At 38.4% G+C, this 15,147-nt stretch overlaps 2 protein-coding genes across 2 annotated transcripts; one reads left to right on the forward strand and one right to left on the reverse strand.

Moving 5' to 3' along the window:
- Nucleotides 1-1,414: 1,414 nt before the first annotated feature.
- On the forward strand, nucleotides 1,415-8,094 carry LOC137729123 (auxin response factor 6). Its single transcript, XM_068467959.2, has 14 exons — nucleotides 1,415-2,676; nucleotides 3,240-3,352; nucleotides 3,559-3,657; nucleotides 3,740-3,796; nucleotides 3,868-4,023; nucleotides 4,185-4,269; nucleotides 4,514-4,604; nucleotides 4,702-4,866; nucleotides 4,943-5,065; nucleotides 5,329-5,404; nucleotides 5,543-5,690; nucleotides 5,783-6,918; nucleotides 7,052-7,242; nucleotides 7,650-8,094. Exons 1-14 carry the CDS (start codon nucleotides 2,634-2,636, stop codon nucleotides 7,846-7,848), a joined length of 2,682 nt encoding a protein of 893 aa, XP_068324060.2. The 5' UTR covers nucleotides 1,415-2,633; the 3' UTR covers nucleotides 7,849-8,094.
- A 3,098-nt stretch (nucleotides 8,095-11,192) lies between these two features.
- On the reverse strand, nucleotides 11,193-14,598 carry LOC137729472 (uncharacterized). Its single transcript, XM_068468433.2, has 6 exons — nucleotides 14,343-14,598; nucleotides 13,604-13,772; nucleotides 12,782-13,471; nucleotides 12,156-12,582; nucleotides 11,916-11,997; nucleotides 11,193-11,645 (listed from the first exon to the last, which is right to left on the reverse strand). The coding sequence occupies exons 1-6, from the start codon at nucleotides 14,370-14,372 to the stop codon at nucleotides 11,448-11,450; spliced, it is 1,596 nt and encodes a 531-aa protein (XP_068324534.2). The 5' UTR covers nucleotides 14,373-14,598; the 3' UTR covers nucleotides 11,193-11,447.
- Nucleotides 14,599-15,147: the final 549 nt, after the last annotated feature.

Consider the following 15,147-nt stretch of genomic DNA (forward strand, 5'->3'; position numbering starts at 1 on the left):
AGTGAGGACATGAAATGGAGAAAAAAATTTATGATCGCAAGTCAGGAAAATTGAGAAAAGCAATGTAACTGCTCCTTAAACCTAATTTAGGGTACGTTTGTTGTATCAGACTATTTCAGATTGGACTAACTTCAGGGACTAAGTTAGACTGTCTTAGACCAGACTAAGTTGGATTGACTTAGTGATGCGTTTGGTACAATGTCGAACTAAAAAACAGGATAATTAATAAACTATAATATTATATTATACAATACACATCTAATAATATTTTATTACTAAATCAAGCTTTTTCTTTTTTATTTCTGAAGCAGACACTCCACCTCCCACTTTGGAGAGTTATTTCCTTTTCTTCCTCTTTAGTTTCGTCCCCCATCACTTCTTTTCTCCATCTTTTTTCCTGCAACACAACATCCTTCAAATCATTCTTCTTGCAAATCGTCCCCGTGCTACTCTCCCCTCCCTCTTTGTCTCTCCATTTCTCTTTGTCCCAAAGCTACTCTCCCCCCTTCTCTATCTATTCTTTCCGAAATTTTCTAGGGAAATGGAAAAAACTTTGGAAATTTTATGGGAATTTTCGGGAATAAGGAAGAATTTCGCTGTTGGGATTGTTGTTGTTATCGTTTTGCATATATGTTTTTGAATTTGGGTGTTGAGATTTAGGCAGTGGGTGGTGCTGGGTTTCAAATTTGGACATGGGTTGGCAAACGGAGTTGCCTAGAAGCATTCTTGCATATTTGCAGTTCACAAGACTTGCTGCTTTCGATCGTCCTGCACAAGTTTGGAGATGGGATTAGCAATCCCATGGTTTTTTTTGGGGGGGGGGGGGGAGCGGCTTAGCTAAGACTGGTTAGGCCTTGTTTTAGTCAGAATGAGTGAGAGCTAATCTCATTAACTCTAAGATCTATGGGGAACAAACATGGGACTGGACTAACCTTTAGTCCAGTCCAGCCCAGTCTAGTGAACCTTAGTGAAGGAAAACAAACACCCCTTTAGAGTTTTTTTCTTCTGTAAATTAGAGTATATAAGATTATCCAAACTACCAACTTATAGACCTGTTTGTCAAGTAAAATACCAGAAAATTCCCATTCTAATCTCTTCACCAAAATTGAACAAAAATATAAAAAAATGGACAATTTAATAGTTACATGCAACGTAATTTTACTATTTTTACACAAATCACACAGCCATGTAATATAGCATACCTTATTTAAAAACATAAAAAACATATGCCCATGTTAGAAGAAATGGCCCCATCATTGTCTCATATTTCATAATTTTTTTTCTTCGGAATTTTAGAAACTAATCACTCCTTAATAAATAAAATAAAAAAAAATGTTTACACATACAGTGTGTTTGGGCATCTACTTGTAATTTTAAAAGCAACATATTTTCTTGCAACCCTGCTACCTAGTTTATTCCACAATTTAACTTTTCAAAATTTCAAGGTTATTTCTGCAAAAATCATCACCACTGTGCCCATTTTTTTCATTTCATAACTCAAGGCTCAAAAATAGGCAGGCAAAAAAAACAAATTAATTAAAAAGGAAAATCAGCTAAACCTTCTCCTCTGAAAATCTGACACTTTCTCTCTCTCATCCTGTACCTAAAGTCTTTCTTTAATAACTTGTTCCCTTGGTATAAAATGACAGCAAAAAATAATGGCGGTTGTGCTTTGATTGACTGAAGCAGAGAGAGAGAGAGAGAGAGAGAGAGAGAGAGGTAAAGCAATAGTGGCAAAGCCAGCAAGCACTAGTAGTGTACTAGAACAATCACCACCACCACCACCGCTTACCGCACCCAGCAGCAAACCTTGTGTTTCCATTACTGGAAAGTTTGGAAGCAAACCCAACTCTTGGATTCTCCATCTGTGCATATATTCTTACTCAACAGTCTCTGTTTCTGTCATCTGTCAGCCTATTTTCTGCAGAGTTGATCATCGCGTAGCTTTGAGTTTCCTCTTAGAATAATGCACAGGCCGTTTGATTGCACCTTGCTTTCACTTGGGTTCCTTGCAGTTTGAGATCTGGTCCTTTCCTGCTTTCATGGTGGCACAAGCAACTTGGTGTTCTGAACCTGAGATCTGGGGATTCAGTTAGCAGTTCTGGGGCTTCTGAGTTTTGCTGGTTTTTTAGATTGGACTATCGGGGACTGGAAGTGTACAATCTGTGACTTTGAAGCTCTGTTAGTCACAAATGGTGATGTGGGTTTGTTGAAGATTGTGACAAGAAGTCTTTAGTTGCAGATTGGACATTTTGGGGGGTTTGGTTGAGGCTGGCTAAGTGCGAATGAAGCTGAAATTGATCGTTTTTTTAAACGAAACCGGTTTCGGTTGAAGTTTCAGGACTTGGGGAATTGAGGGTTCATCTATTTATTTTTGCATGAATGTGAAGCTTCATGCTTTTGTGATTTCCTGGTAAAGTTTTGCATGAAAGTTTGTTTCTTTGGGGGGTTTGGATGTGTGTTTGCTGGTGAAATATGATATTTTGCAGTAAAAAAATAGGAGGGGAAGAAAAGGATTGTCCTGTAATTTGGTGAATTTTGGTGTTAAGTTGTCGTGATTGTGACTGGGTTTAATAACTTTTTGTGGAGTCAAATTCTTGGAGGCTTCTATAGTTTTTGAATCTCTGCAAATAATGAGGCTCTCATCTGCTGGTTTTAGTCCTCAATCCCAGGAAGGTATGGTCAATTAATGTTGCTTTGCAGAATTGTTTTTGTGTGTATTTTTCTTTTTCCTTTTCTTTTCAGGATTTTAAACTGAGCTTTAGCTATAACATGTTGTATGAATTAGATTTGGGATGTTGATAGTTCTGTTTGGTTGCCCAGAAATTGTGGGGGAAAAAAAAAATTAGATTTTAGAACTTCATAACCCAAGTTAGCAATTGTATTAAGCTCTCTCTCTCTCTCTCTCTCTCTCTCTCTCTCTATCTGTGTTTTCTACCGTCTCTCTCTCTCTCCTCCATTTCTCAGCTGCAAGTCTCTTAATCTGGCTTAATTTTGTTTCTGCCTCTGTCTTAATCGTCGTAAACTTAAAAAAATTAGTCTGAGATTTGGAAGTTTACCATAATTTCCAGAATTCCATATACTGATGGAAAACTGTTTCCGTTTATAATAAGAATCTCAGAGATGACATTTTAGTTTTTTTTTTTTTTTTGGTATTCTTTAATTGGTAGATTTAATCGAATTCTGAATCCAAGTGTTGGCTTTAATTGGTATTCGTTTTCATGGACTCCGTTTTGCAGGGGAGAAGCGAGTTTTGAATTCTGAACTTTGGCATGCTTGTGCCGGTCCTCTTGTTTCTTTGCCCGCTGTTGGAAGCCGTGTGGTTTATTTTCCTCAAGGTCACAGCGAACAGGTTTGTATAAATAATTTGTCGGTTCTGCTTTGCAAATTTAGTGGCATGTCGTTTTTATTCGTCAATTTATGTTAGCGAAAGGATAAGTTTAATTTTGCCTACTTTTTGGGCAAGAAATGTGGTATTCTGGGTGACGAATCTTCTGTAAATGTTCTACTTTTTTGCTCATTTTCCGCATATGCAAACTGAAATGCTTCATAATGTAGGTTGCGGCATCAACCAACAAGGCAGCGGACGCCCATATTCCTAACTATCCAAGCTTGCCACCGCAGCTCATCTGTCAACTCCACAATGTGACAATGCATGTAAGGCTTGTTTGGTTTGGGAGTTCTAGTTCTTAATATTCCTATATAATGGTTTCTAAAGGTTCGATGTTGTTAACTTCAGGCAGATGTTGAGACAGATGAAGTGTATGCACAGATGACCTTGCAACCTCTAAATCCGGTATGCCACTTTACCTTGATTGGCTTTTGGAACCATTGGTCGCTTTCTCACATGTTAACCTTCATCTGCAGCAAGAGCAAAAAGATGGCTACCTTCCAGCAGGGTTGGGCAGCCCAAACAAACAGCCTACAAATTATTTTTGTAAAACCTTGACAGCCAGTGACACAAGTACTCATGGTGGTTTCTCTGTCCCTCGCCGGGCAGCTGAAAAAGTGTTTCCTCCATTGGTAAATTCTCTAACTATATGCAGTACGACCATCACTTTTGAGCATTTCTAGTGTTTGTGCAATAGTTCTGGCCCTTGGTCTGTGAAAAAAATGACGTTTAATGTTCCTGTCTGCAAATTATAGGATTTTCCCTTATTTTTTTATATCGTTTTTGTTGGCAGGATTTTTCCCAACAACCACCTGCCCAAGAGTTAATTGCAAGGGATCTACATGATAACGAATGGAAGTTTAGACACATTTTTCGAGGTGAGGTTTCTAAGGACAATTTTCGTGAAAAATGAAGAAATATTTTAAACCTCTCTTCATATCTTGAAGGAGAGAAGTAGACAGGACTTTAGACGAGTACAAACTTAAACACTTGTTGATGCTTTCCAGCCGTTGTGACGTCTTTTAGTTTCCCGACTTGAATAGTGAGAATATCATGTTACAAAGCCTTTCATTCTATAAAATGAATATTGACATCTTTGTTGATTTTTTTTTTCTATTTCAGGCCAGCCCAAAAGGCACCTCCTTACAACGGGTTGGAGTGTGTTCGTAAGTGCAAAAAGACTTGTTGCTGGAGACTCGGTCCTTTTCATCTGGTAGGCTGTTCACCCGTTCTCTGCTGTGTTGTTTTGTTTTGGTCAAATAAATAATGTGTTATTTTGCAATGCTCATACTATTTTTACCTGCTTGCAGGAATGAAAAGAATCAGCTACTCCTTGGTATCCGGAGAGCTAACCGACCACAAACTGTGATGCCTTCATCAGTTTTATCAAGCGATAGCATGCACTTGGGACTTCTTGCTGCTGCAGCTCATGCAGCTGCAACAAATAGTCGTTTCACCATATTTTATAATCCAAGGTATGAGTCTATATAGTCTGATGATACCAAATTTTTTTAGGTTTATTACTTTGAAACTTCAACACCTTTCGTGCAGGGCGAGCCCATCTGAGTTTGTCATTCCTCTGGCCACGTACATTAAAGCGGTCTATCATACATGCATTTCTGTTGGCATGCGTTTTCGGATGCTGTTTGAAACAGAAGAATCAAGCATCCGCCGGTAGGTTCTACACTTATATTTCCTTGAGATGTTATAACCAAAACGATTTTTTTTCAACAAGTCTTGGATGCTTGTAATCTCGTTCTGAAAATAACATAAAAAATTTATGGGTTGGGTATGTTGGTGGTGATTTATAAACTAGAATAATACAAAAAAATTATGAGGGCTTTCGGTACATTGAAGACTGCTAGCCTCCTTTATATTATTTTATTCTAGAAGTTACAAACTTTATGGGTTGATATCTGACAATTATACATTATCAGCCACATGGGAACAATAACTGGCATAAGTGACATAGATCCAGCTCGGTGGCCTAATTCACATTGGCGCTCAGTCAAGGTTTGTTCTATAATTCTTAATATGTAGATACGTATTGAATATCATAATCTGATATTTTTTTTTTTTTTTTGTTAAGTTCATTCAGAATATTGTTTTACATTGCTGGAACATTGATGGGAAAATTTTAATTTAATTCAGGTGGGTTGGGATGAATCCACGGCTGGGGAGAGACAGCCAAGAGTCTCACTGTGGGAGGTTGAACCATTAACAACATTTCCTATGTATCCATCTACGTTCCCCCTCAGGCTTAAGCGGCCGTGGCCACCTGGACTACCTTCTTTCAGTGGTATGCTCATTTACTGCTACATATAGCTAGTTTCAACTCCTGAGTTTACATCTTCTAGCATTGAGGCAGCAAGAAAATCTTTGTTCTCTCAGGTATGAGGGATGACGACCTTGGCATGAATTCTCAACTTATGTGGCTTCAAGGAAATAATGGAGACCGTGGAATGCAATCGCTGAGCTTTTCTGGCATGGGGATCACACCATGGATGCAGCCAAGACTTGATGCTTCTATGATTGGCTTGCAACCAGACATGTACCAAGCTATGGCTGCTGCTGCACTTCAAGAGATGAGGGCAGTAGATCCTTCCAGACCGCTACCTACATCCCATCTACAGTTCCAGCAGCCCCAAGGCCTCCCTAATAGGTCTGCTGCCTTGATGCAGCCTCAGATGGTGCAAGTGTCTCAATCTCAACAACCCTTTCTCCAAGGTGTTCAAGAGCACCATCGCCAGTCTCAGCCTCAGGCGCAAACTCAGTCTCACCTTCTTCAGCAGCAATTGCAGCATCAGAATTCTTTCAGTAACCAGCAGCAGCAGCAATTAGTTGATCATCAGCAGATTCCAAGTGCTGTCTCTTCCATGACTCAGTTTGCTTCCGCCTCTCAATCCCAGTCACCATCTTTGCAAGTCGTCACATCGCTATGCCAGCAACGGAGTTTTTCTGATTCTAATGGGAACCCTACAACCAGCACCATTTTATCTCCCTTGCACAGTCTCATGGGTTCATTTCCACAGGATGAATCATCCCACCTGCTCAACCTGCCTAGAACGAATCAATTAATATCTTCTGATGGCTGGCCATCAAAGCGAGCAGCAATTGACCCTCTTTCCTCTGGAGTTTCTCAATGTATTCTGCCTCGAGCGGAACAGTTGGGACCTCCCCACATTACACTGTCTCAGAATTCTATTACATTGCCACCCTTTCCAGGGAGAGAGTGCTCACTAGACCAAGAAGGTGGTACCGATCCTCAAAGCCATCTTTTATTCGGTGTCAATATAGAGTCCTCACCTCTTATAATGCAGAGTGGGATGTCAAACCTTAGAGGAGTTGGCAGCAATTGTGATACTACGACCTTGCATTTTCCTTCTTCTAATTACATGAGCACTGGAGGCACAGATTTTTCACTTCAAACAGCAGTTACACCTTCTAGTTGTATTGATGAATCAGGGTTCCTGCAGTCTCCAGAAAATGCGGACCATGGAGACCCACTAAAAAGAAATTTTGTTAAGGTAAGTTGCAGTGGCCTCTTTAAGGCTTATAAATTATTTTGTAAAGTTCAATAATTTTCAACTAGACCACATGTGATATTATAGTTGCCTTAATATGTTCTCGTCTTTTAATCAAAACCATAATTATTTGCAGGTTTATAAGTCAGGGTCCTTTGGAAGGTCACTGGACATTACCAAGTTCAGCAGCTATCAGGAGCTACGTAACGAGCTTGCTCGTATGTTTGGCCTTGAAGGTGAATTGGACGACCCTGTGAGATCAGGCTGGCAGCTTGTATTTGTTGATCGGGAGAATGATGTTCTTCTCCTCGGGGATGACCCCTGGCCGTGAGTTCCTTCTTCTATAATTTTGTTTTGGTTGCAAACTCGGGCAAATACTCCTAGGCTCCTAGCTATGAATTGTAGGATAAAAAAATTCATGAGTCCACCTGAGTCTGAACTTTCGGAGACTTAAAAAGTTCCTCTAGCTGTAAGTTGTGAAGAGTTAAGACGAGGCGTTGTTGAGAAAACTTGTTTAGTATTTTTGTCATTGCCAACTGTTCTAAGTAAGAACAACTTAATTTCCATGTGGACTAGGCTTCCAATTTTGTAGCGAATGACTTGCATCTATTTAGGCACTATTGAAATGTTGACCACTTGACAGTAAACTTTCCGGTGCACCTTTGAATTAGTTACGTCCGAATTCGGTTATTGATTAACTGACTCTTGATTCATTGTTCTTATGCTGATACCAGGGAGTTTGTAAATAGCGTGTGGTGTATCAAAATACTCTCACCACAGGAAGTGCAGCAAATGGGAAAACGAGGCCTAGAACTTCTAAAGTCAGTCCCAAATCAGAGGCTCCCAAACAATAGTTGCGACGACTATGGAAGCCGGCAGGACTCAAGAAACTTGAGCAGCGGGATAACGTCCGTGGGGTCACTCGAGTATTGAACAACTTAACCGGTTAAGATACCATTCTCTCTTCTGTAATATTATTTGCAACCCCTCCAACCCTTTTAAAGAGTTGGAAGGGCAGCCTAATACTTTAGCTTTAAAGCCTAGTTTATATATATAAGCCAATACTGTAATTAAATGATACGTATTTTTTTTCGTTATTTCCTTCTATCGAAATACGTACGACGCTGTATTAGGAGATTAATGTTTGTGAAAATAGCCTTAAAAAGGTTTATTACAGTATGTTTCTGGTGTAGTTTACAAATTGTGGGGAAGGCGAAGCCCCTCATTTGCTCAATTAATCTCTCTCATTGTATATGAACTGTAAGTTCGTGTCTGCATGGCTTTCTCTAAGCGATATTGACAGAGGACGGAGGACGAACTGAACTCTGGACTTCGGCTGCAGGAGTGAATGCTTTACATGCATATCAAAACACCTAATTCTCTCATGTTTCATATCTACGCGTGATTCGCTTGTGCATTTAAAAGCAGAATATTTGAGGTAATGTAGATATATACCCACACCTACCTAATTTTCTCGCGTCTTTAAATCGTTTGCAAAGAATTCTATTAGCCACTCGGTGGAAATTGTAATTCGAGGCCACTCTCGCGGCTTGTCCACTGCGAAGGGCCATTGACGCGTGCCTCTGGGGGCGGAGGTCCCTACTGCAGTTCCGAGGCTCCTACTGAATGTTTATCAACCTTCTTTCACAATTATTTGAGGGCCCCATGCTGTGTCGGCATGCATGTTCTCAAAATTAAACACTATTTTTTTTTTTTTTCAGTTTTTCTTTTAATTGAAATTTTATAAATTGGGTTGGTGAGTAATCTCCAATTCCCCAACCACTCGAATGATGAGTTATAAGCTTCTTTTTTTAACTCAAACTTTGCCAAACTCTACAATTCTAACTTTTATTTTATTTTATTATTTTTTTTTTTTAAAACGCTTCAATGTCAAAATGGTCTTTTTATTATAGTCATATGGTCAATTTAGTTCCCATGTTTGTCTATATTAACCAATTAAGAACATTTCATTCAATCTCTTTTAAAAAATTCACAAAAAAAATTCTATGAAATATAATTACCCTTTATTTTTACAGAAAAATAAAAATCAATGAGAAATAACACATATAAGAAATAAAACTTCTAATCTGAAAAATGATTAAGGCTGTGACGTAGAAAAGAGAGGAGGTCAAGGAGTTGGGAGGAGAATAATTTTTCTTTTAATTTTTAATTTTATTCATTTTTGAATACTTTAAATCAAATAAATAATTTTATAAATAAGTTTGTAATAATTTATAAAAAAATTATTTTATAAATAAGTTTATAAATAATTTATAAAAAACAATTACAGAAATTAGGTGGAAATGTCCTTAATTGACTAACATAGATAAACACAAAGATCAAATTGACCAAATTAAAAACACAAGAACTAAATTGATCTGATGACTAAACCACATAAACCATTTTAACATTTAAACCTTTAAAAAACCCATGCACTTGAAGTCGGATAAAGGGTCGAACATTCATATTTATACAAAAAAGGTTAAATAAATTGTCAATCATGTATATTTCCTGTGTCAAATAAAGGGTCGAACAAATGAGCAGAGCATTTTGATTCAAAAGACAATCAAAGAAAATGACTTGATTACGGTACATTCATGTACGTATTAAATAATAAATGTATTAAATAAATGCATGTACAGTAGGTCAAAGAACAAAGAGATATTAAACCACTAAAGTCACTAGTGGACCCGATGGCAGATGAGTAAAAGTTTGGGTTATGCATGTTGTGGGGTTACCTACAAAGATGGGACATTTTGATGGATGGAAAGGTGACAAAGGTAGGGCACCCTCCACAACAATAATAGGACCCTGCCCCTTTAAAGGGTCGGTTGGCATGGACCTAGGTTGTCTTCCTTTCCCATCTCATACCCTTCTCATCATTTTCTATTTCTGTGATCACGGTTAAGTCACGTTAATATTTTATATTGATTTTTTTATAGAAATAATAAGATAAAAAACAATGAGAATATAAAATGTTGATCTGACTTAACCATAACTACAAAAATAAGAAAGGATGAGAATGGTATAAGATGGGAAAGATAGACAATTCAGATCCGGTTGGCATACAATTATAGGGCAGTGACTTTTTTCTTGAACTTGCATTGTAATTTGCATGCTCACCCCCCCCCCCCCCCCCCCCCCCCCCCACGCTCTGTCATCCACACCATCACTAGATCAAAGTCTCCCATCTTTGTTTAAACAGACACGATGAACATCAACCCTTTTATTGTCTGCCTGAATTGAAGCTCAGTCCAAAAAATCTTTGGAGGAGAAAATTTGTACATGATCTCGACGTTTAATTATTGGACTTCTTTTTTCTTTTTAATTTCTTTCAAATGTCGTGTCAGTGTGATGGTAACATCATGTGAGCGTTGCGCTAGCATGAGTACAATCATTTATGCAGCATGTCGGGTTAGAGGTCGTGTGCTAACAGCTGTGTAGGTGACATAATTTTCTGACACGTGTTGAAAAAGTTATTTATATGCTTTTAGTAACACGTGAGAAGTTAAAAATCAACATAATTTTGATGCCTAGTTTTGTTAAATTCAGAAAAGTAAAGAATTAGAATGATTATATCTCATGTAAGTAAACATATCACTGAGTGACACAAATAAATATTTCTTTTGCTTGCAAGGATTGCTCCTGTAGACATAAGCAACTCAGAAAAGTAAGATTATGGAGGGAATTGTTATTTAGTTTATCAGAAAGACAAGTTCCAAAAAGTGGATGCTGAAAAATGTATGTTAAGCCATGTTTGAAGCATGCCTAGAGGTGTCCAGGTTAAGTGGCCTGGCCTAGGGCATTGGGGGTGCCAAATATAAAAGAGCCCTCCAACTCTAGGGGTGTGCACGAGCATGTGGGGTTTCATTAAACAATACGCAAAGGTATAAGCTTTTTGTCATGTGAGGTAGGAATACTTATCTCATCAAAAGTTGGGTTGGGAATTGGAAGATGTCCCATAAATTTCAAGTGGGACTAGGGACACCTATATCCAGGAACCCTCCTTAGGGCTAGGAGCCTAGGACTTTCTACAATGCTCCCTTCTGGGCTGAAATAGGTTTAAGAGTTTGATGGTAGTGGGCTTAATTTAAGGTACACCAACTTTCAATTTGAGGTAGTCTCCTATGCGTATCCTAGTTGTGTGGGTGTGAGAAGCCAGTTGAGGACTCAATATTGTTCGTCGACAGGCCACTCACACCCTCTGATGGGCACCGTTAGAGTTTGAAAGAGAGAATTTCCACCTTCTACGTATATAAGCTAAAATAAGCCTTAACTAGTATAAAATTGCTTTAGATTTTTCTTCTCTCAAGAGTCTCAACATTTCCTATTTGTTCTCTTCTTTTCCTCAAATCTCAGAAAGTTTGGGGAGATAGGGCAAACAACGACGGAACATAGATGTTCAAAAACACTAGTTGTTCTTTAGATACAAAGTTTGTATGTTACACAAACTCCTTCAATCATATTAATGTGTACCACGTACAACACAAGCGGTGTATGAAACTTTTCTTCTATATTTTGTTTCTGGTTTCTCACAACCAACCGCAACAATTGTATGACGGCATTCGTCCAGTCTGGCGGATGTATTCAGCTTGAGCTGCAGCTTTCTCTGCATTTTGATTCTTTCTGGCTTCAGCTGCTGCCCGTTTCTCTTCGGATCTTTGCTTTGCTAGTGTTATCTTCTTCACTATCTTGGATTGAGCTTGCGCTCTCATTTGTTCAACTTGAGCCTGAAAAGAAGTACTCCGGAATTAGTTATGACAAATAAGGAGTTATCCTCCCTACCAAAAACATATCATTGGTGAGTACGAAACACAACTTGTTGAGAGTCAAGAAAAGCATAAATTATAATACTTTCCCAATCGCCGGGTATAAAGTTAATAAATGGAGCTCACTGAATCAGTTCAATACAATACACCACAAATATCGACCAAGGTTTCAGACTCGAAAATAGAACAGTTCTGCTGACTAATGATGCAAAATCAAAAGAACTTAAATACCTCTATTCTCCGCATCTCTGCTTCGAGTTTTGCCTTCTGCTGACTTTCCCATGCTTGGATTTGGATTTCATCGCGCTTGTATCTGAGAAATGTTAGCGATCTCTAGTCATGTTAGGATGGCAGAATATATCTAAATGGTTTCTACTACAAAAGCATAACAGTACTCTATAAGAAGCAACGAAAAAAGGTGATACAATTGAAGTTCTAAAAGTATGGGGGTTATTGGGTTGAAGAAGAAACCTTGCTGTATGTCTACATTTTTCAGCTTCCTCCCAGGCAGCTGCACGTTTTTCATATTCTATCCGCTGAAGTTCTGCTGCATCAGTTTTTTCAGCAGAAAGTTTTTTCTCCTGCTCATCTTTACTTGCCCAAGCGGCAATGTTCATCTTACCAAGCTGAACACCAAGTTCTACAATCTCCCTTCTTGTCTTGAGCTTTAATTCTTCTTCCGACAATTGCTTCTTGTTGTTTGGCTGTGATTCCCCATCGGTGGTAGGTGTGGGAGCGGGTGCACCTCCTCGGGGGGTTGACGGCATTGAAGAGATTGGGCTGCGGAGTGGGGTTGTTGCCCCTTCAGGAGTGGCAGTCCTTGAAGGCTCTTGACTTGGGATAGGTGTCATTTCTGTTCCCATGTCTCTCATTGAGACTGCTCTTATGGCAGCAGTGCCTGCATAAACCAAATGCAAAATGTCAAATTCCCCTGCCTCTGCTATACACTTTGAAGTCTACGAACAAGGAAGCTATAAGCTATGCAACAACGAATCTCATGACACTTGATATAGGTATTGAAAATTTTCATCGAAAAGAAATACAACACCTACAAAACAAAGTACCACATGAAGTTCTTAAAGCCAATGAAAGCGTACCTGCAGTATTTTCAGCAGTACTTTTAGAACACGGTGCATTCCCATGACCTACTTCCATTAAATCTTTACTTTGTGTGGATTCATCAAACAGAGCATTCCTGTCAGAAGCTTGACCTGAACTCAATTGAGACTCCGAAGGAACAAAAGAGAATTTATCAAATCCAATCTGCGATGAAGGCTGACAGAAATCAACCCGCTTTGTGTCTGCTCCTCTGCCATTTGGCTTATAATCATAATTAGCAGACTCCGGAACCACCCTCACCATATTTGTCACCGGCAAACGAATTGTTTGGTTTTGTAAACCACTCTTTCTGGGAAAATTAGCTTGAACAATTTGCTTACTCATTATCCATTTCTCAGCGTCGTTCCACTTAGATGGCATAGTTCTTGAAAGTGTTCTCGAAAGGTGCTTATGTACCGACTTCTCCCCTTTATGAAACTCAAAACTGGATGAACTAGCATTACTATCGTAATCAAGATTTTCATCATCCATCATTCTCACGGGGTGAATTGCGCTTGAATTACCACTCTCACCCTTTGCATAATACTGCAATTTAACACGACCGGCATCACTATTTTCTCGTGGCAACGACTCCTTTGGTTGGCAAGAAGCTTGATCGCTTTGTCCAACGTCCAATGCCGCTTCCCTCAACAAATTCATAGACAGAACTTCCAAACTGGAAGATGTAACTGGACAGCACAAGACTCAATCAGTAAACAGTTTAGCATTTCCGCAATGCACGTAAAAGCCATTTGAGAGCTAAGCTGGGATTAATCGACGCTCATGTTACAAATTTTCAAACCAAAAGAAGAGAGACAAACCTTCCTCATCTCCATTCATGGGGTCTAACAAGCTATTCTTCACGAATTCGGAATCATCAAGCTTCGAGGGCGAAGTTCTTGAGGAGTTGCTGTTTGATCCATCCTTCTTTTTGTGGTGGTGAGGCCCTATTAGCTTCATCCTCAATTTACTGGGAGAAATTATACCAGTCTGAAAAGGAAAACAAAAAAGAAACAGTAAAAATTATTACCCTTCATTCCACTAATAAAAAAGATGCTAAAAGCTGTGATCTTTGTGAACAAAATAAACTGATTAAACAAATCCAATTAATAAAATTTCTTCAATCATTCTAAATCATCTCAAATTCGAACCAAATAGCATTATTTTGAGTTTCATTTTATTTTTAAAATTAAAAAACAGAGGAAAATTAACAATTATTACAGAAATATAAAGCCATAATTTCACATCACTCCACTGTGACTTGAAACTCATAATTAAGCAAGCCTTAATTTTAAACAGGGTTAATAATTAAATATTACAATGAAGTAGCAAATGGGAATCCAAATTTGATTGAGCACATAAGTATTACAGCAAACCCAGTTTCAACAAAATTCATGATTTATTCAGTGCATTTTCTCATTTTTCCCACCACCCCATTTCAGAAACAACCCCACAAAGTAAAAAATCATTCAGAAAAAGTCCATAACCAAAGAGAAAAAGCTCCATTCATCTCCAAAAGAAAATTAAAAAGTTGAAAACATGGGTTTTTGTTAAATTTACCTGAACTTTGTGTATCCTCTCGTACTCCATTAGATCTCTCTCTAACTCTCTCTCTCTCTCTCTCTAACTTTCTCTCTCTAAAAGAACCTTCTTTGCTCTCTACAATATCATTCTGAGGAGGAACCAGAAAGAAGGAAGGGACCTTTAAATTGGGGAAAATACGTCTCTCTCTCTCTCTCTCTCTCTCTCTCTCTCTCTCTCTCTCTGTATTTTGACTGTCCGTATGTTTTTGGTAGGCAGACAGAGTCTCAGAGACAGGCGTGTTTTCACTGTTCCTAGTTATAAGATCGCACGATTTTGTTTTGTTTAGCTGTGCTCCTCTGCAGCACAAGGCCGTGCTGTACTTCTTTCTGATCCTGACACGTCATTAATTGACCCCACAATCACCGGGGACCACATGACGTGCCAAAAATCTGCAGGCGGACCTCTCTACCCTTTAAATTATAGTTGGCGGGTTTTCCATCGGAACAGATTGTTACACGGATGATATATTACATGTTATTATACAAATGGTGAGATATATGTGATAAAATTTTAATAACTTAAAAAATATAATTTTTCACCACTTAGATAAAAATATATGATGTATCACTTGTATTTCTGTCACAATAAAAAATTTCTCTTCCACCTGGAATTGCCGATCTTCTCATAGACCCAATTATTATTATTTTCCTTTGTATTATAATTTTATTAACTAATTAATTTTTCTATTTTTGAAAATGAATCAAATGATTAAAGGCAGAGTTTTTTTGAACAGTGACAATGATGAAAAGTGGAATTTCAGTTTGCTCTACATATAAACTAG

Source organism: Pyrus communis, chromosome 10 (genome assembly GCF_041283825.1).
Source record: "Pyrus communis isolate YQ-2024b chromosome 10, ASM4128382v1, whole genome shotgun sequence".
Taxonomy (NCBI): domain Eukaryota; kingdom Viridiplantae; phylum Streptophyta; class Magnoliopsida; order Rosales; family Rosaceae; genus Pyrus; species Pyrus communis.

Coding starts and splice junctions, on each gene's coding strand:
- LOC137729123 (XM_068467959.2), top strand. CDS start 2,634: ATGAGGCTCTCATCTGCTGGTTTTAGTCCTCAATCCCAGGAAG. Junction 2,677..3,239: donor TAGTCCTCAATCCCAGGAAG/GTATGGTCAATT, acceptor TCCGTTTTGCAG/GGGAGAAGCGAGTTTTGAAT. Junction 4,867..4,942: donor ACCATATTTTATAATCCAAG/GTATGAGTCTAT, acceptor CCTTTCGTGCAG/GGCGAGCCCATCTGAGTTTG.
- LOC137729472 (XM_068468433.2), bottom strand. CDS start 14,372: ATGGAGTACGAGAGGATACACAAAGTTCAG. Junction 13,773..14,342: donor AGAGGATACACAAAGTTCAG/GTAAATTTAACA, acceptor TTTCCTTTTCAG/ACTGGTATAATTTCTCCCAG. Junction 12,583..12,781: donor TACTGCTGAAAATACTGCAG/GTACGCTTTCAT, acceptor TGGTTTATGCAG/GCACTGCTGCCATAAGAGCA.